The following is a 21,422-nucleotide window of genomic DNA, read 5'->3' as shown; positions in this document are numbered from 1 at the left end:
CCGCTCACTGCCGGCATCAGTTGCGCCGAATTTGACTTTGAGCGCATCCCACAAGTTTTTGGCAACCCCCATATGAATATGGGTTAATTATCCTTTTGCCCTCAGTGGTGTCCATGTGCTCAGTTTTGCCCCTAGTCCATGCACAGCAACTATGACGAGGCCAAACGACCATATTTGAGTCCATTCCGTCCGCCGACGTTAGTGGTTGTGGGTCCGAAGCTTACACGTGGGACCGCGTGGACGTGGGTCCGGAGCTGACATGTAGGCCCGTGCAACTAAATCCCCAAATCATTCTAGCTCACTCTGCCCATCCGCCGGCCGGCTGTCCTGCGCCGCCGCCGCCGCCACCTGCGCCGCGGCAAGCACCTGCCCCGCCACCAGCTGCACGGCCTGCTCCGCCGCTACCGTCCTGCGCCTACACTCCATGGCTACCTGCGACGCCCGCCACCTTCGTGCGACGCCACGGGTGGGGCGCCCGCCACCTGCTCGACCCGCGGCACGGCCTCCTTCCGTGCGCCCGGCCGGAGCGCTTAAAGGTGGGGGGCTGCCGGAGCTATTTGAACTAGGAGGAAGAACCCTAGGGCGAAATGGCGAGCAGCGGCGACCCCAGAGTATTTGGCGAGGCAGGGATCGGGCCGGAGATCCTCCGCGTCGACGACTGGGTTCCCGAGGGGTAAGTCTCCCCTCTTGTTAGATTGAGCTTAGTTATGCATTTGAACACTCGATTCGAGTAGGTTTGCCCAATTAGTGTGCTGATTGCGTCTCTGTTTTTCACCGTTTAGGATGGAGTTGCGGTTTGCTTTCATGGTGCACATTAGAAGGGACCGGTACATGTTCGATGCAAAGGATAAGAAGAAATACCAAGGAGGTTTTGATTATCGGTTGCCAATGGCTAGTAATTGGAGTTTCAGACAATTTGGGGAGGTAATTTGTAGCCAATATCCTTGGGGTTTGCTTGATGAAGTGGTATACAAATACTATGATGGGGAAAAGAATTGGGTGACGGTTACTAATGATGAAGAGCTAGCCAAGTTGATGTGCTTGAGCAGGCATTTGGACCTAGGATGACGGGTGCAACATCTCGGGGAGAACCAAGTCGTCGTAATGGCATCTCTAGCCAGAATAGTTCAGTTGGTGCACGGCAACGTGGTGGCTCGACAAGTGTGGGCAACAGCAGTAGGGTCCCCCTTGAAGTGGAGCCTGATGACTACAATTCTGGGGTTGATGAAGAGAAGCTATATTCTGATGTTATTCGGAATTTACGACGGGCACCTCGGACTGAAAACCAAGATGAGCTCACAATGCAGTCCGTGTGGATGATGACGCGGTGGGTGAGGACGAAGACCTTGCAGCTGTTGAATGGGACCCTTTGATGTTGGAAATATGCCCTAGACGCAATAATAAAATGGTTATTATTGTATGTCCTTGTTCATGATAATTGTCTGTTGTTCATGCTATAATTGTATTAACTGGAAACCGTAATACATGTGTGAATACATAGACCACAACATGTCCCTAGTAAGCCTCTAGTTGACTAGCTCGTTGATCAATAGATGGTTATGGTTTCCTGACCATGGACATTGGATGTCATTGATAACGGGATCACATCATTAGGAGAATGATGTGATGGACAAGACCCAATCCTAAGCATAGCACAAGATCGTGTAGTTCGTTTGCTAGAGCTTTTCTAATGTCAAGTATCATTTCCTTAGACCATGAGATTGTGCAACTCCCGGATACCGTAGGAATGCTTTGGGTGTACCAAACGTCACAACGTAACTGGGTGGCTATAAAGGTGCACTACAGGTATCTCCGAAAGTGTCTGTTGGGTTGGCACGAATCGAGACTGGGATTTGTCACTCCGTATGAGGGAGAGGTATCTCTGGGCCCACTCGGTAATGCATCATCATAATGAGCTCAATGTGACTAAGGAGTTAGCCACGGGATCATGCGTTACGGTACGAGTAAAGTGACTTGCCGGTAACGAGATTGAACAAGGTATTGGGATACCGACGATCGAATCTCGGGCAAGTAACGTACCGATTGACAAAGGGAATTGTATACGGGATTGATTGAATCCTCGACATCGTGGTTCAACCGATGAGATCATCGTGGAACATGTGGGAGCCAACATGGCTACCCAGATCCCGCTATTGGTTATTGACCGGAGAGTCGTCTCGGTCATGTCTGCATGTCTCCCGAACCCGTAGGGTCTACACACTTAAGGTTCGGTGACGCTAGAGTTGTAGAGATATTAGTATGCGGTTAACCGAAAGTTGTTCGGAGTCCCGGATGAGATCCCGGACGTCACGAGGAGTTCCGGAATGGTCCGGAGGTAAAGATTTATATATGGGAAGTCCTATTTTGGCCACCGGAAAATGTTCGGGATTTTTCGGTATTGTACTGGGAAGGTTCTAGAAGGTTCCGAAGTGGGGCCCACCTGCATGGGGGGACCCACATGAACGTGGGTAGTGGGGGCAAGGCCCCACACCCCTGGTAAAGGCGCACCAAGATCCCACCTTAGAAGGAATAAGATCATATTCCGAAGGGATAAGATCAAGATCCCTAAAAAAGGGGGATAACAATCGGTGGGGAAGGGAAATGATGGGATTTCTTTCCCCCACCTTTGCCAACACCCCAATGGACTTGGAGGGCAAGAAACCAGCCCCCTCCACCCCTTTATATAGTGGGGAGGCGCATGGGAGCAGCACCCCAAGCCCTGGCGCCTCCCTCCCTCCCGTGACACCTCTTCCTCCCCGCTTGCGCTTGGCGAAGCCCTGCCGGGATCCCGCTACTTCCACCACCACGCCGTCGTGCTGCTGGATCTCCATCAACTTCTCCTCCCCCCTTGCTGGATCAAGAAGGAGGAGACGTCCCCGCTCCGTACGTGTGTTGAACGCGGAGGTGCCGTCCGTTCGGCGCTAGGATCATCGGTGATTTGGATCACGACGAGTACGACTCCATCAACCCCGTTCTCTTGAACGCTTTCGCGCGCGATCTACAAGGGTATGTAGATGCACTCCCCTCTCTCTCGTTGCTAGATGACTCCATAGATTGATCTTGGTGATACGTAGAAAATTTTAAATTTCTGCTACGTTCCCCTACAGTGGCATCATGAGCCAGGTTTATGCGTAGAATTTTTTCACGAGTAGAACACAAAGTAGTTGTGGGCGAAGATTTGTTCAATTTGCTTATCGTTACTAGTCTTATCTTGATTCGGCGGCATTGTGGGATGAATCGGCCCGGACCGACCTTACACGTACTCTTACGTGAGACAGGTTCCACCGACTGACATGCACTTGATGCATAAGGTGGCTAGCGGGTGTCTGTCTCTCCCACTTTAGTCGGATCGGATTCAATGAAAAGGGTCCTTATGAAGGGTAAATAGCAATTGGCATATCACCGTTGTGGCTTTTGCGTAGGTAAGAAACGTTCTTGCTAGAAACCCATAGCAGCCACGTAAAACATGCAACAACAATTAGAGGACGTCTAACTTGTTTTTGCAGGGTATGCTATGTGACGTGATATGGCCAATAGGATGCGATGAATGATATATGTGATGTATGAGATTGATCATGTTCTTGTAATAGGAATCACGACTTGCATGTCGATGAGTATGACAACCGGCAGGAGCCATAGGAGTTGTCTTAATTTATTGTATGACCTGCGTGTCAATGAAAAACGCCATGTAATTACTTTACTTTATTGCTAACCGTTAGCCATAGTAGTAGAAGTAATAGTTGGTGAGACAACTTCATGAAGACACGATGATGGAGATCATGATGATGGAGATCATGGTGTCATGCCGGTGACGAAGGTGATCATGCCGTGCCTCGAAGATGGAGATCAAAAGGCGCAAGATGATATTGGCCATATCATGTCACTTTATGATTTGCATGTGATGTTTGTCATGTTTACATCTTATTTGCTTAGAACGACGGTAGCATAAATAAGATGATCCCTCACTAAAATTTCAAGAGATGTGTTCCCCCTAACTGTGCACCGTTGCGAAGGTTCGTTGTTTCGAAGCACCACGTGATGATCGGGTGTGATAGATTCTAACGTTCGCATACAACGGGTGTTGACGAGCCTAGCATGTACAGACATGGCCTCGGAACACAAGCAAAACACTTAGGTTGACTTTACGAGCCTAGCATGTACAGACATGTCCTCGGAACACAAGAGACCGAAAGGTCGAACATGAGTCGTATAGTAGATACGATCAACATGGAGATGTTCACCGATGATGACTAGTCCGTCTCACGTGATGATCGGACACGGCCTAGTCGATTCGGATCATGTATCACTTAGATGACTAGAGGGATGTCTATCTAAGTGGGAGTTCATTAAATAATCAGATGAACTTAATTATCATGAACATAGTCAAAAGGTCTTTGCAAATAATGTCGTAGCTTACGCTTTAGTTCTACTAAGATATGTTCCTAGAGAAAATTTAGTTGAAAGTTGATAGTAGAAATTATGCGTACTGGGTCCGTAAACTGAGGATTGTCCTCATTGCTGCACAGAAGGCTTATGTCCTTAATGCACCGCTCGGTGTGCTGAACCTCGAGCGTCGTCTGTAGATGTTACGAAACATCTGACATACACGTTTTGATGACTACGTGATAGTTCAGTGTGTGATGCTAACGGTTTAAAATTGTGGCACCAAAGACGGTTTTGAAACGTCGCAGAACATATGAGATGTTCCAAAGACTGAAATTGGGATTTCAGACTAATGCCCACGTCAAGAGGTATGAGACCTCTGACAAGTTTCTTAAGCCTGCAAACTAAGGGAGAAAATCTCAGTCGTTGAGCATGTGCTCAGATTGTCTGAGTACTACAATCACTTGAATCGAGTGGGAGTTAATCTTCCAGATGAGATAGTGATGGTTCTCCATAGTCACTGCCACCAAGCTATTAGAGCTTCATGATGAACTATAACATATCAGGGATAGACATGATGATCCTTGAGCAACTCGCGATGTTTGACACCGCGAAAGTAGAAATCAAGAAGGAGCATCAATTGTTGATGGTTAGTAAAACCACTAGTTTCTAGAAGGGCAAGGGCAAGAAGGGATACTTCATGAAACGGCAAATCAGTTGCTGCTCTAGTGAAGAAACCCAAGGTTGAACCCAAACCCGAGACTAAGTGCTTCTGAAATGAGGGGAACGGTCACTGAAGCAGAACTACCCTAGATACTTCGTAGATGAGAAGGCTGGCAAGGTCGACAGAAGTATATTGGATATACATTATATTAATGTGTACTTTACTAGTACTCCTAGTAGCACCAGGGTATTAGATACCGGTTCGGTTGCTAAGTGTTAGTAACTCGAAATAAAAGCTGCGGAATAAACGAAGACTAGCTAAAGGTGAGATGACGATATGTGTTGGAAGTGTTTCCAAGGTTGATGTGATCAAGCATCGCATGCTCCCTCTACCATCGAGATTGGGGTTAAACCTGAATAATAATTATTTGGTGTTTGCGTTGAGCATAGACATGATTGGATTATGTTTATCGCAATACGGTTATTCATTAAAGGAGAATAATGGTTACTCTGTCTATTTGAATAATACCTTCAATGGTCTTGCACCTAAAATGAATGGTTTATTGAATCTCGATCGTAGTGATACACATGTTCATGCCAAAAGATATAAGATAGTAATGATAGTACCACATACTTGTGGCACTGCCACTTGAGTCATATTGGTATAAAACGCATGAAGAAGCTCCATGTTGATGGATCTTTGGACTCACTCATTTTTGAAAAGATTGAGACATGCGAACCATGTCTATTAGTATATATGCATGAAGAAAGTCCATAGAGATGGATCATTTGGACTCACTTGATTTTGAATCACTTGAGACATGCAAATCATACCACATGGGCAAGATGACTGAAAGGCCTCGTTTTCAGTAAGATGGAACAAGAGAGCAACTTGTTGGAAGTAATACATTTGATGTGTGCAGTCCAATGAGTGCTGACGCACGCAGTGGATATCGTTATGTTCTTACTTCACAGATGATTTGAGTAGATGCTGAGAATATTTACTTGATGAAACACAAGTCTGAATTATTGAAAGGTTCAAGTAATTTCAGAGTGAAGTTGAAGATCGTCGTGACAAGAGGATAAAATGTCTGTGATATGATCATAGAGATGAATATCTGAGTTACGAGTTTGGCACACAATTAAGAAATTGTGGAAATTGTTTCACGACTAATACCGCCTGGAACACCATATTGTGATGGTGTGTCCGAACATCATAACTGCACCCTATTGGATATGGTGCATACCATGATGTCTCTTATCGAATTACAACTATCGTTTATGGGTTAGGCATTAGAGACAACCGCATTCACTTTAAATAGGGGACCACGCAATTCCGTTGAGACGACACCGTATGAACTATGGTTTAGAGAAACCTAAGCTGCCGTTTCTTAAAAGTTTGGGGCTGCGACGCTTATGTGAAAAAGTTTCAGGCTGATAAGCTCGAACCCAAAGCGGATAAATGCATCTTCATAGAATACCCAAAACAGTTGGGTATACCTCCTATTTCAGATCTGGAAGCAAAAGTGATTGTTTCTAGAAACGGGTCCTTTCTCGAGGAAAAGTTTCTCTCGAAAGAATTGAGTGGGAGGATGGTGGAGACTTGATGAGGTCATTGAACCGTCACTTCAACTAATGTGTAGCACGGCACATGAAGTTGTTCCTGTGGCACCTACACCAATTGAAGTGGAAGCTTATGATAGTGATCATGAAACTTCAGATAAAGTCACTACCAAACCTCATAGGACGACAAGGATGCGTACTACTTCAGAGTGGTACGTAATCCTGTCTTGGAAGTCATGTTGCTAGACAACAATGAACCTACGAGCTATGGAGAAGCGATGGTGGGTCCGGATTCCGACGAATGGCTCGAGGCCATAAAATCCGAGAGGATCCATGTATGAAAACAAAGTATAGACTTTGAAAGAACTACTTGATGGTCGTAAGGCTGTTGGGTACAGATGGATTTTAAAGGGAAGACAAACAATGATGGTAAGTGTCACCATTAAGAAAGCTCGACTTGTCGTTAAGATGTTTTCCCGCAAGTTCAAGGAGTTGACTGCGATGAGACTTTCTCACTCGTAGCGATGCTAAGAGTCTGTTAGAATTATATTAGCAGTTACTGCATTATTTATGAAATCTTGCAGATAGGATGTCAAAACATTGTTTCCTCGACGATTTTCTTGAGGAAAGGTTGTATGTGATACAACCAGAAGGTTTTGTCAATCCTGAAAGATGCTAACAAGTATGCAAAGCTCCAGCAATCCTTCTAAGGATTGGAGTAAGCATCTCGGAGTTGGAATGAATGCTTTGATGTGATGATCAAAGATTTTGGGTTTATACAAAGTTCATGAGAAACTTGTATTTCCAAAGAAGTGAGTGGGAGCACTATAGAATTTTTGATGAGTATATGTTGTTAACATATTGTTGATCAGAAATGATGTAGAATTTCTGGAAGCATCCAGGGTTATTTGAAAAGTGTTTTTAATGGAAAACCTGGATTAAGCTACTTGAACATTGAGCATCAAGATCTATAAGGATAGATCAAAAACGCTTAATAGTACTTTCAAATGAATACATACCGTGACAAGATTTTGAAGGAGTTCAAAATAGATCAGCAAAGAAGGAGTTCTTGGCTGTGTTACAAGGTGTGAGTATTGAGTAAGACTCAAGACCTGACCACGGCAGAAGAAAGAGAAAGGACGAAGGTCGTCCCCTATGCTTTAGACGTAGGCTCTACAATATGCTATGCTGTGTACCGCACCTGAAGTGTGCCTTGCCATGAGTTAGTCAAGGGGTACAATAGTGATCCAGGAAGGGATCACATGACAGCGGTCGAACTTATCCTTTGTATCTAGTGGACTAAGGAATTTTCTCGATTATGGAGGTGGAAAGGGGGTTCGTCGTAAAGGGTTACGTCGATGCAAACTTTGACACTAATCCGGATGACTCTGAGTAGTGAACCGGATTCGTATAGTAGAGCAGTTATTTGGAATAGCTCCAAGTAGCGCGTGGTAGCTACATCTACAAGATGACATAGAGATTTGTAAAGCACACACGGATCTGAATGTTGCAGACCCGTTGACTAACCTCTCTCGTAAGCATAACATGATCAAACCCTAGAACTCATTGAGTTTTAATCACATGGTGATGTGAACTAGATTATTGACTCTAGTAAACTCTTGGGTATTAGTCACATGGCGATGTGAACTTTGAGTGTTAATCACATGGTGATGTGAACTACATTATTGACTCTAGTGCAAGTGGGAGACTATTGGAAATATGCCCTAGAGGCAATAATAAAATGGTTATTATTGTATTTCCTTGTTCATGATAATTGTCTGTTGTTCATGCTATAATTGTATTAACTGGAAACCGTAATACATGTGTGAATACATAGACCACAACATGTCCCTAGTAAGCCTCTAGTTGACTAGCTCGTTGATCAATAGATGGTTATGGTTTCCTGACCATGGACATTGGATGTCATTGATAACGGGATCACATCATTAGGAGAATGATGTGATGGACAAGACCCAATCCTAAGCATAGCACAAGATCGTGTAGTTCGTTTGCTAGAGCTTTTCTAATGTCAAGTATCATTTCCTTAGACCATGAGATTGTGCAACTCCCGGATACCGTAGGAATGCTTTGGGTGTACCAAACGTCACAACGTAACTGGGTGGCTATAAAGGTGCACTACAGGTATCTCCGAAAGTGTCTGTTGGGTTGGCATGAATCGAGACTGGGATTTGTCACTCCGTATGACGGAGAGGTATCTCTGGGCCCACTCGGTAATGCATCATCATAATGAGCTCAATGTGACTAAGGAGTTAGCCACGGGATCATGCGTTACAGTACGAGTAAAGTGACTTGCCGGTAACGAGATTGAACAAGGTATTGGGATACCGACGATCGAAACTCGGGCAAGTAACGTACCGATTGACAAAGGGAATTGTATACGGGATTGATTGAATCCTCGACATCATGGTTCATCCGATGAGATCATCGTGGAACATGTGGGAGCCAACATGGGTATCCAGATCCCGCCGTTGGTTATTGACCGGAGAGTCGTCTCGGTCATGTCTGCATGTCTCCCGAACCCGTAGGGTCTACACACTTAAGGTTCGGTGATGCTAGAGTTGTAGAGATATTAGTATGCGGTTAACCGAAAGTTGTTCGGAGTCCCGGATGAGATCCCGGACGTCACGAGGAGTTCCGGAATGGTCCGGAGGTAAAGATTTATATATGGGAAGTCCTATTTTGGCCACCGGAAAATGTTCGGGATTTTTCGGTATTGTACTGGGAAGGTTCTAGAAGGTTCCGAAGTGGGGCCCACCTGCATGGGGGGACCCACATGAACGTGGGTAGTGGGGGCAAGGCCCCACACCCCTGGTCAAGGCGCACCAAGATCCCACCTTAGAAGGAATAAGATCATATCCCGAAGGGATAAGATCAAGATCCCTAAAAAAGGGGGATAACAATCGGTGGGGAAGGGAAATGATGGGATTTCTTTCCCTCACCTTTGCCAACGCCCCAATGGACTTGGAGGGCAAGAAACCAGCCCCCTCCACCCCTATATATAGTGGGGAGGCGCATGGGAGCAGCACCCCAAGCCCTGGCGCCTCCCTCCCTCCCGTGGCACCTCTTCCTCCCCGCTTGCGCTTGGCGAAGCCCTGCCGGGATCCCGCTACTTCCACCACCACGCCGTCGTGCTGCTGGATCTCCATCAACTTCTCCTCCCCCCTTGCTGGATCAAGAAGGAGGAGACGTCCCCGCTCCATACGTGTGTTGAACGCGGAGGTGCCGTCGGTTCGGCGCTAGGATCATCGGTGATTTGGATCACGACGAGTACGACTCCATCAACCCCGTTCTCTTGAACGCTTCCGCGCGCGATCTACAAGGGTATGTAGATGCACTCCCCTCTCTCTCGTTGCTAGATGACTCCATAGATTGATCTTGGTGATACGTAGAAAATTTTAAATTTCTGCTACGTTCCCCTACATTTGAACCCTCATATGGAAGAAGGTACAGTTTTTGCATCCATGAATGAGTGTAGAAATGCACTTGTGATATACTGCATCAAGGTAGAACGTACTTTCAAAGTTGACAAGAGCGATCAAGTACGTTACAGAGTGCACTGTCCGACTGAGGGTTGTCCATGGAGGCTGCTCGCATCTAAAATGCGGAATAGCACTAATGTTCAGGTCAAAGTGAACCCTTTTAAGCACACATGCCAGGAATCAACCCTTAGGAAGGATACAATCAGTAGAGCCAAGTCAAGATGGGTGGCAGAAGAAGTGAAGAAGTGGGTGAAAGAAAACCAACAAGTGGGTCCAAAGGAATTGCAGAAGAACATCAAAGATAAGTTCAAGATAGATTTACCATACATGAGGTTGTTCAATGGTAAACAACATGCTATGGATTCTATTTATGGTAACTGGCAGGAAAGTTTTCAATTGTTGTATTCATTCAAAGGTGAGGTAGAGAGGACAAGCCCAGGTAGTATTGTAGATATTCATTACCACACCGTGGAGTACACATTCAGGGGAGTGACAAAGACCAAGGAATGCTTTAGGAGGGTTTTTGTCTGTTTTGAGGCTTGTCGCCAGGGTTTTTTGGCAGGCTGCAGGCCTTATTTGGCTATTGATGCCACTTCTCTCACAGGGAGGTTTAAAGGACAGTTAGTAGCAGCTTGTGCAGTTGATGCACACAGTTTTGTATTTCCAGTTGCCTACGGTGTGCTGGAGATAGAGTCTGAGGAGAGCTGGACTTGGTTTTTGCATAATCTGCGCCGGGCTATTGCACGTCCCAATGGGTTGGTCATTCATACAGATGCCTGCAAAGGTTTAGAAGTGGCCATGGACAATGTGTTCCCTGGAGTAGAGCATAGGGAATGCATGCGTCACCTTGCTGCAAATTTCATGAAGAAATTCAAAGGAAAGGTGTATACCGGCAATTTATGGCCAGCATCTTTGACTTGCAGTGTGAAGAAGCACAACTACCACTTGAGGCAGTTATACATGAATCCCAAAGTGAAAGAATACTTGGAAACACACCACTCCAAGTTATGGGCCAGAAGCCAATTCAGTGAAGTGAGCAAAGTTGACTGTGTGCACAATAATCTAGCAGAGTCTTTCAACTCAACGATCCGGAAACTAAAGGGTCATTATGTGGTGGATTTGCTTGACAGGATAAGGATAGAATACATGCAGAAATTTCATTATCGTGCAGGAATAGCCGAGGCAAAATTCATGGGCCACATTATCATACCTGCCATGATGAATGAACTGAAGCAGAAGACAACAGGCTTGGAAATGAACATGACTCTTTGCTCGGGTACCACAGCAGAGATATCATATTTGGATAAAGAGAAGAGGGAATGGAGATATCCAGTGGATTTAGAAGCTAGAACTTGCAGTTGTAGGCAATGGCAGATAACTGGGTTGCCATGCATTCATGCCTTGTTTTTCATCACTTCTCTCCCAGGTCCAGCAGGGAACATACAGCAGTATGTGCATGATTACTACTCTGTTGCAAGGTTCAAAGCCACATATGCTTATGCCTTGCCTGCTATGGAGGGAAAACAACAATGGGACATGGTGGACCCTGGATTCAAGCTTTGCGCTCCAGTTCTGAAGAGAGCAGCAGGTAGACCAAGGAAGAGTCGAATCAGACCTCGCAGCGAAGGAGCTGGACTTGGAGCGAGGAAGCGTAAGTGCACAAGGTGTGGTGGGTCTGGTCATTTCGGTAAGTATTGTGATAACACAGTAGATCCAGCGTTCAGAGAGAGTTTTGATGAAGGCTTCGATGAAAATGTTGGTCAGCAGCCGGTTGCCTCAACAGATGATGAAAATGATAGTCAACAGATGGTTGCATCAGATGAGGATTTTGACGAGGTTCCAAATGATGATGGTCAACAGCCGCATGATTTTGACGATGATCCAAAATATCCTCCAAATAATGATTCAAGTGAGGCTCCAAATGGTGATCCAAGTGAGGCTCCAAATAGTGATCATGGTGATACAAGTGAGGCTCCAAATGGTGACCAACCTTCTGTTGTTGTGAGTTCTGCTAGGTATGTAAATCTTGCAAGGGTCAAATACTACTGTACATTTATCACTTGACATGATCTCATTACCGTTTATGTTTTGCACAACTCTATGATAGCTTTGAAGAAGACGCGCAAGGTACCGACAACCAAGAGGAGAAGAGAAGAAGCAATGAGCACAAGGTGCACGAGGAGCAAAGTGATGGCAAGAAGCTCAAGGAACAGACAGAAGCCCCAACGCTATATATGAATAATTATGAAACATTATGAATAAGGGATGATGTTGTATTATGAAACATTTATCACTTGACATGTTGTATTTCTGTTGGATGATGTTGGACCTATGTTAGAAGTATGTTTGACATGATGTTTAAATAGCTATTGGATGATGTTTGAATGAGCACATGGTTTTTCCTTTTTTTGATTTTTTTGAATTCTGCTTTGCTCATTTAAATTCTGGTCAAACCTAACTTTGACCAAGATTTAAACAAGTCCAAAACATCAAAATGAAAAACTAAGCCTGGATCCTTCTTAGTCAATCCAAAATGAAGCTGTGGTGAGGTTTTTGAAATTTTCATGAAAAATGTGCTAAAAAGAGGGGTCCAAAGGTAGGGTAAACGACCTCATTTCTAAGCAAGTTTATTTTCGACCTTGTCTAAATCAGCCAAATAACTTTCTTACACATATATTCTATATATACAGACTATGTGCGCTGGTTTTTCCATTTTTTGATTTTTTTTAATTTGTTTTGCTCATTTGAATTCTGGTCAAACTTAACTTTGACCAAGATTTAAACAAGTGTAAAACATCAAAATGAAAAACTAAGCCTAGATCCTTCTTAGTCACTCCAAAATGAAGCTGCGGTGAGTTTTTTGAAATTTTCATGTTCATTTCCCCAAAACACTTCTCTTCACTTCATACAAGAGAGTTTGAGATACTCGAGATATCACACAATACACATGAACTTATCGTTTAAATGTATGTAAACCTTGTTTATCAACTTAAATCGTTAGTATATGACATAAGAAGACTATGTGCGCAGGTTTTTTATTTTTCTGATTTTTATTTAATTTATTATGCTCATTTGAAATCTGGTCAAACATAGCTTTGACTGCTCCAAACCCCTCCCAAACCCCGCTAACCCTAGCGCTGAACAAGGACCGTCCATCTAACCCTAGCGGCGATCAAGGGTCGTCGATCTAACCCTTCTAGAAGGAATCTGCGGGGAGGAGGGGGGCGATCCGCGAGATGCAATCTGATTGGCTGGGAGATTGTTTTTTTAACAAATACCGGGCACGCTGGATGGACCGTTGGGCCGTCTCGTTGTCTGGGCCTGAGACCGCAGTAAATAGCCCGTCTCAGCCTTTCCAGGCCTTGCATGCATGGGAGGCGGCGACGTGGGTTTGCATGCGCGGGAGGCGGCGACATGCATGCATGCGAGCGAGGCGAGCGAGGCGCGCTAGGTGAGCTAGGTGGTTCAGGAGTGGTTCAGGGCAGCGATTCACATGCACCGCCCGGTCAAAGAGCTATGCAGTGATTCAGATGCACGCACGCACCCCATGCATCGTTTTCGTGCAAAAATTTAAGAGTGCAAAACGTAACGGATACACACACGCGTCCGGATACACACACGCGTCCGGATTCACACACGCACCGTTCTCATCCTTTCTCTCTTCCTCTCCCACCCACAGGCCTATAAATGGGGTGCCTCTCTTCCTCTCCCACCCACAAGCCAGATCCGATCATCTCCAACTTCAAACACCCAAGCGACCGAGCCCTCCCCAAGCAAGACCAAGTGAAGATGCAGTTCAACGGGCCGACCTTCAACCGTCCGCCTATCGTGCCGGAGCTGCGCTACCCACCGGGCGTGCTCGTGGAGAGGGAGCTCCGTGTGTGGGCTATTTCAAGGTGGAGAGGTTCCGTCGAACTCACCCGCGCCTTCCTCAGAGCCGGCTATGCCCACCTCCCACGGGGCTCGCCGAGGATGTTCACCCTCAACGAGGTTCGTGACCGCGGCGGCATCCTCCTACTGCTCACGGTCACCTTCACCAACCCGTTTGACGCGCGCGAGCTCCTCGGCCAAGTCTTTTGGTGCGGCTGCGAGGCCATCTTCTTCACCGTCTACAACATCTACACCAACTACGAGCGCATCTTCCCCGCTCCAGGCCAGATGCACTCCCTTCCCTACGACGAGGAGGAGGAGGTGTGAAGATGAAGACGGTGTTGAAGGGGCGCGCGCGGCCAAGGTGGAAGAAGGAGGTCAAGATGAAGATGTTCAAGCCCGGAGTCAAGCTCGTCATGTTTCGTTTTTTATTTTGTTGCTTTTTTATGTCGTGTCGTGTCATGTTTCATCATGTGTCCGTGAACTGTCCGTGAACTTATTATTGTTGCTTTTCTATTGTAATGGTGTGTTGCATCTTATCTAAGTTATTAGGGTTTATTATGCGTGTTAAAAATGTCTGTGCCCAAACATATCATTTCTTCCCTAAACCAAGTCATGAAGTTCGAGAACTTGTGGTTTTCATTAATGAAAATCGGAGGGGGTGAGAAGCCCTCTGTTTCATTCAAAAAAATTCATGAACTAACATGCAAATTTATTCCCTATAAATCCTAAACCAAGTGTCACTCTAACCCTAAACCAAGTGCCACTCTAACCAAAATCATGTGGCAGTGCAAACATACGTTTTCAACCTTCCAACCCTCCAAAATTTCAATGCAAAACAAAGGAAAACCACTCTCACGCGTGTGCAAACATTCACGGTCTCACTATTTTTTTTTAAATCACAGTCTCCCTATGTATACCTTCCTTCCCTACCCATGTCAAAGTCTTGCCATCTGTCCTAGTGGTTACCAGCGCAGCCCTAAACACCGCAAACCCACGCGGTCCTGGGTTCGAGTCCCTAGTCGCACCAATTTTTTGTGCATTTTCCACCCTTCATTTTTTTAGACAAATTATTTTTTTCTCAATGTAATGCCCTTAAAAAATGTTCATTTATTTTGGCACCAGGTGTAAACCTCTACCAGAGCAGAGGCACATTTTCCATGACATTTTGGTCTTTGATTTAAATCACGGTGTATTTGAATTGGATTAATTAACAGCTCCAAAAAATTTCTAACCATAATTGTTTGGCTCCGGAATAATTCAATTAGCTTCCACAAAAAGTTTCACCATTATGATTTACTGCCTAAATTAAATCAGAACAGAAAACAGAAAAATACGCATGTGAACCCCCGAATGGGCCTAATTGGATGCAGTTGGCCCATTAGTCTAGCCTGCACTTGGCTCTACGCTCTGAATTTGGCCCAAGAGCAACCTTTTTTTGGACAGAAAGGCAGAGCAGAGAGCTGCATTTCATTGATCAAAAGTTTCTGAATTCCTCATTTCTTCTCTTTTTTTCAACATATTTAAATGTTGGTCACTTCTTCTCTTTTTGTTTCAACATTTAAACAACTTTAACCAACATTTAAACTAGGTGATTTTCTCATACAATTTCAATATTACAAATTCCTCCATAATTCATGCCTTTCCATACATTTTCAATATTACAACCAGTGTGATTACCATACCTACAAATGCCCAAAAGTATTTGCAAATGGGTATTGGTAGTGCTTGATCTTCAAGATTCCTAACCTTCTTCTTCAACATCCTAAGCTCAACAGCTAGCTCTCTGTCAGTGCGTGCTTCGCCCTCCATCTCTTCTTCCGGAGCTCGTGATGTGGCCACTGCCGTTCGTGGCAGCATGCGCAACCATTCTTCATGCTCTTCTTGCAGTTCATTCATCAGAGTCTTGGCCAGAGCATCGACCCAAAGAAAGAAGCATGTCACCTGCATGAACACCAAACAAATCAACCCATTGCTCAAAGATCCCGACCATGAAAATGGTGCAATTACCCCAATTCTTACCCCATTCTTGCTGCACGTAGAACGGATGATTTTGGTTCCTCGGTGTGTGAGAAACCCTCCGATCAACGCCCGCCCGGCACCGCAGACAGACGAAGACAGGCATGTCCACACGCGCCCGGCTGTGCATCCGCGAGGTGGCGCGGGAGCTTGAGGAAGACATGGAGCTCGGAGCCGAAGGGGATCTCAATGCCACCGTGCCCTCCACAGCTAGCTTCCCACCGCCGCGCCCTCCACAGCTAGCTTCCCACCGCCGTGCTCTCTCTCTCTCTCGCCGTGGTCACCGCCGTGCTCTCTGTCGCCGTGGTCACCGCCGCTGTCGCCCGCTTATATAGCACACCTGCAACGGCCCTCTGCTCAACGGCTCTCTGCTGGGTCCCACAAGCCACGCGTGCAACGGTCGGAATAAAATTGGTCGTCCCTGCCACCTGGTCCCACCTGTAAGGGCCGAGTCAAAAGGTTGACCTGATGGAGACGGCTGAGTTCACGGAACGAGTCGGTGCGCTCGGACTAGGGGCAAAACTAAGCACAATTCGCATCTGAGGGCAAAACTGAGCACATGGACACTACTGAGGTTTTTGAGTGGCGGTCGAGTATGCGGTCCAGACTGGACGGACCCGAATTGTCGGTTTTGAGTGGCTCCTTCCACTGACTGGACGTAGAGCCACTAAATCCGGCATTGACTGCCGTATCTTCAGCGTTTTCACCATGTTTGCGCGCTTGTGTTTGTTGCGCCGGGGTTTGCCGTTGCTATCTCTGGCCTTTGACGTGCCAGGGTTGCTTGCTGTGTTGTTGCTACAGGCCAACCGGCTGTCTTCGCCCACGCAAAAGCGGGTCATGAATGGGCTGCCATGGATTTTGGCTTCTCTTGGCCGAGATGTCGGGAGAGCCACTCGTCGCGGATGTTATGTTTAAAGGCTGCTAGGGCTTCGGCATCCGGACAGTCGACAATTTGGTTCTTTTTAGTTAGGAACCGAGTCCAGAATTTCCTGGCTGACTCTCCGGACTGTTGTGTTATGTGACTTAAATCGTCAGCGTCCGGTGGCCGCACATAAGTGCCCTGGAAGTTGTCCAGGAATGCGTCTGCCAGGTTCTCCCTGAAGGAAATATGCCCTAGAGGAAATAATAAAGTATTATATATTTCCTTATATCATGATAAATGTTTATTATTCATGCTAGAATTGTATTAACCGGAAACATAATACATGTGTGAATACATAGACAAACAGAGTGTCACTAGTATGCCTCTACTTGACTAGCTCGTTAATCGAAGATGGTTATGTTTCCTAGCCATAGACATGAGTTGTCATTTGATTAACGGGATCACCTCATTAGGAGAATGACGTGATTGACATGACCCATTCCGTTAGCTTAGCACTCGATCGTTTAGTATGTTGCTATTGCTTTCTTCATGACTTATACATGTTCCTATGACTATGAGATTATGCAACTCCCGTTTACCAGAGGAACACTTTGTGTGCTACCAAACGTCACAACGTAAATGGGTGATTATAAAGGTGCTCTACAGGTGTCTCCCAAGGTACTTGTTGGGTTGGCGTATTTCGAGATTAGGATTTGTCACTCCGATTGTCGGAGAGGTATCTCTGGGCCCACTCGGTAATGCACATCACTATAAGCCTTGCAAGCATTGTGACTAATGAGTTAGTTGCGGGATGATGTATTACGGAACGAGTAAAGAGACTTGCCGGTAACGAGATTGAACTAGGTATCGAGATACCGACGATCGAATCTCGGGCAAGTAACATACCGATGACAAAGGGAACAACATATGTTGTTATGCGGTCTGACCGATAAAGATCTTCATAGAATATGTGGGAGCCAATATGGGCATCCAGGTCCCACTATTGGTTATTGACTGGAGAGGTGTCTCGATCATGTCTACATAGTTCTCGAACCCGTAGGGTCCGCACGCTTAACGTTACGATGACAGTTATATTATGAGTTTATATGTTTTGATGTACCGAAGGTTGGTCGGAGTCCTGGATGTGATCACGGACATGACGAGGAGTCTCGAAATGGTCGAGACATAAAGATTGATATATTGGAAGCCTATGTTTGGACATCGGAAGTGTTCCGGGTGAAATCGGGATTTTTCCTGAGTACCGGGAGGTTACCGGAACCCCCCGATAACTTAATGGGCCTTATTGGGCCTAGGTGGAAGAGAGGAGAGGAGGCTAGGGCAGGGCCGCGCCCCCTTCCCCCCAGTCCGAATAGGACAAGGAGAGGGGGGGCGCCCCGCCTTCCTTCCTCCCCTCCACCTCTTCCCCCTTCCACTCCTAGTCCAACATGGAAAGGGGGGGAGTCCTACTCCCGGTAGGAGTAGGACTGCTCCTGGCGCGCCTCTACCTCCTAGGCCGGCGGCCTCCCCCTTGCACCTTTATATACGGGGGCAGGGGGCACCTCTAGACACACAATTGATCAACGATCTTTTAGCCGTGTGCGATGCCCCCCTCCACCATATTACACCTCGATAATATCGTAGCGGAGCTTAGGCGAAGACCTGCGTCGGTAGAACATCATCATCGTCACCACGCCGTCGTGCTGACAAAACTCTCCCTCAACACTCGGCTGGATCGGAGTTCGAGGGACGTCATCGAGCTGAACGTGTGCTGAACTCGGAGGTGCCGTGCGTTCGGTACTTGATCGGTCGGATCATGAAGACGTACGACTACATCAACCGCGTTGTGTTAATGCTTCCGCTTTCGGTCTATGAGGGTACGTGGACAACACTCTCCCCTCTCGTTGCTATGCATCACCATGATCTTGCGTGTGCATAGAATTTTTTTGAAATTACTACGTTCCCCAACAGTGGTATCAGAGCCAGGTTTTATGCGTTGGTGTTATGCACGAGTAGAACACAAGTGAGTTGTGGGCGATATAAGTCATACTGCTTACCAGCATGTCATACTTTGGTTCAGCGGTATTGTGAGATGAAGCGGCCCGGACCGACATTACGCGTACGCTTGCGCGAGACTGGTTTGACCGTTGCGAGCACTCATTGCTTAAAGGTGACTGGCGGGTGTCTGTCTCTCTCACTTTAGCTGAACCGAGTGTGGCTACGCCCGGTCCTTGCGAAGGTTAAAACAACACTAACTTGACAAACTATCGTTGTGGTTTTGATGCGTAGGTAAGAACGGTTCTTGCTAAGCCCGTAGCAGCCACGTAAAACTTGCAACAACAAAGTAGAGGACGTCTAACTTGTTTTTGCAGGGCATGTTGTGATGTGATATGGTCAAGACACGATGCTATATTTTATTGTATGAGATGATCATATTTTGTAACCGAGTTATCGGCAACTGGCAGGAGCCATATGGTTGTCGCTTTATTGTATGCAATGCAATCGCCATGTAATTGTTTTACTTTATCACTAAGCGGTAGCGATAGTCGTAAAAGCAATAGTTGGCGAGACGACAATGATGCTACGATGGAGATCAAGGTGTCGAGCTGGTGACGATGGTGATCATGACGGTGCTTCGGAGATGGAGATCACAAGCACAAGATGATGATGGCCATATCATATCATTGATATTCATTGCATGTGATGTTTATCTTTTATGCATCTTATCTTGCTTTGATTGACAGTAGCATTATAAGATGATCTCTCACTAAAATTTCAAGATAAAAGTGTTCTCCCTGAGTATGCACCGTTGCGGAAATTCTTCATGCTGAGACACCACGTGATGATCGGGTGTGATAGGCTCTACGTTCAAATACAACGGGTGCAAAACAGTTGCACACGCGGAATACTCAGGTTAAACTTGACGAGCCTATCATATGCAGATATGGCCTCAGAACACGGAGACCGAAAGGTCGAGCGTGAGTCATATAGTAGATATGATCAACATAGTGATGTTCACCATTGAAAAACTACTCCATCTCACGTGATGATCAGACATGGTTTAGTTGATTTGGATCACGTAATCACTTAGATGATTAGAGGGATGTCTATCTAAGTGGGAGTTCTTAAGTAATATGATTAATTGAACTTGAATTTATCATGAACTTAGTACCTGATAGTATCTTGCTTGTCTATGTTAATTGTAGATAAATGGCCCGTGCTGTTGTTCCGTTGAATTTTAATGCGTTCCTTGAGAAAGCAAAGTTGAAAGATGATGGTAGAAATTACATAGACTGGGTCCGTAACTTGAGGATTATCCTCATTGCTGCACAGAAGAATTACGTCCTGGAAGCACCGCTAGGTGCCAGGCCTCCTGCAAGAGCAACACCAGAAGTTATGAACGTCTGGCAGAGCAAAGCTGATGACTACTCGATAGTTCAGTGTGCCATGCTTTACGGCTTAGAACCGGGTCTTCAACGACGTTTTGTACGTCATGGAGCATATGAGATGTTCCAGGAATTGAAGTTAATATTTCAAGCAAATGCCCGGATTGAGAGATATGAAGTCTCCAATAAGTTCTACAGCTGCAAGATGGAAGAGAATAGTTCTGTCAGTGAGCATATACTCAAAATGTCTGGGTATAATAATCACTTGATTACACTGGGAGTTAATCTTCCGGATGATAGCGTCATTGACAGAATTCTTCAATCACTGCCACCAAGCTACAAGAGCTTCGTGATGAACTATAACATGCAAGGGATGAATAAGACAATTCCCGAGCTCTTCGCAATGCTAAAGGCAGCGGAGGTAGAAATCAAAAAGGAGCATCAAGTGTTGATGGTCAGTAAGACCACTAGTTTCAAGAAAAAGGGCAAAGGGAAGAAGAAGGGGAAATTCAAGAAGAACAGCAAGCAAGTTGCTGTTCAGGAGAAGAAACCCAAGTCTGGACCTAAGCCTGAAACTGAGTGCTTCTACTGCAAGCAGACTGGTCACTGGAAGCGGAACTGCCCCAAGTATTTGGCGGATAAGACGGATGGCAAGGTTAACAAAGGTATATGTGATATACATGTTATTGATGTGTACCTTACTAATGCTCGCAGTAGCACCTGGGTATTTGATACTGGTTCTGTTGCTAATATTTGCAACTCGAAACAGGGGCTACGGATTAAGCGAAGATTGGCTAAGGACGAGGTGACGATGCGCGTGGGAAATGGTTCCAAAGTCGATGTGATCGCGGTCGGCACGCTACCTCTACATCTACCTTCGGGATTAGTTTTAGACCTAAATAATTGTTATTTGGTGCCACCGTTAAGCATGAACATTATATCTGGATCTTGTTTGATGCGAGACGGTTATTCATTTAAATCAAAGAATAATGGTTGTTCTATTTATATGAATAATATCTTTTATGGTCATGCACCCTTGAAGAATGGTCTATTTTTGTTGAATCTCGATAGTAGTGATACACATATTCATAATGTTGAAGCCAAAAGATGCAGAGTTGATAATGACAGTGCAACTTATTTGTGGCACTGCCGTTTAGGTCATATCAGTGTAAAGCGCAT

General features: G+C 45.7%; 1 protein-coding gene across 1 annotated transcript; it reads left to right on the top strand.

Moving 5' to 3' along the window:
- The first annotated feature begins 587 nt into the window (after positions 1-587).
- LOC141025833 (uncharacterized) lies at positions 588-12,132 on the top strand. The gene is made up of 4 exons (XM_073501761.1): positions 588-673; positions 783-924; positions 10,254-12,018; positions 12,125-12,132. The coding sequence occupies exons 1-4, from the start codon at positions 588-590 to the stop codon at positions 12,130-12,132; spliced, it is 2,001 nt and encodes a 666-aa protein (XP_073357862.1).
- Positions 12,133-21,422: the final 9,290 nt, after the last annotated feature.

This window comes from Aegilops tauschii, chromosome 6 (genome assembly GCF_002575655.3).
Source record: "Aegilops tauschii subsp. strangulata cultivar AL8/78 chromosome 6, Aet v6.0, whole genome shotgun sequence".
NCBI lineage: Eukaryota > Viridiplantae > Streptophyta > Magnoliopsida > Poales > Poaceae > Aegilops > Aegilops tauschii.
The sequence above is the reverse complement of the archived record's forward strand: the minus strand, read 5'-3'. Positions and strand labels throughout refer to the sequence as shown.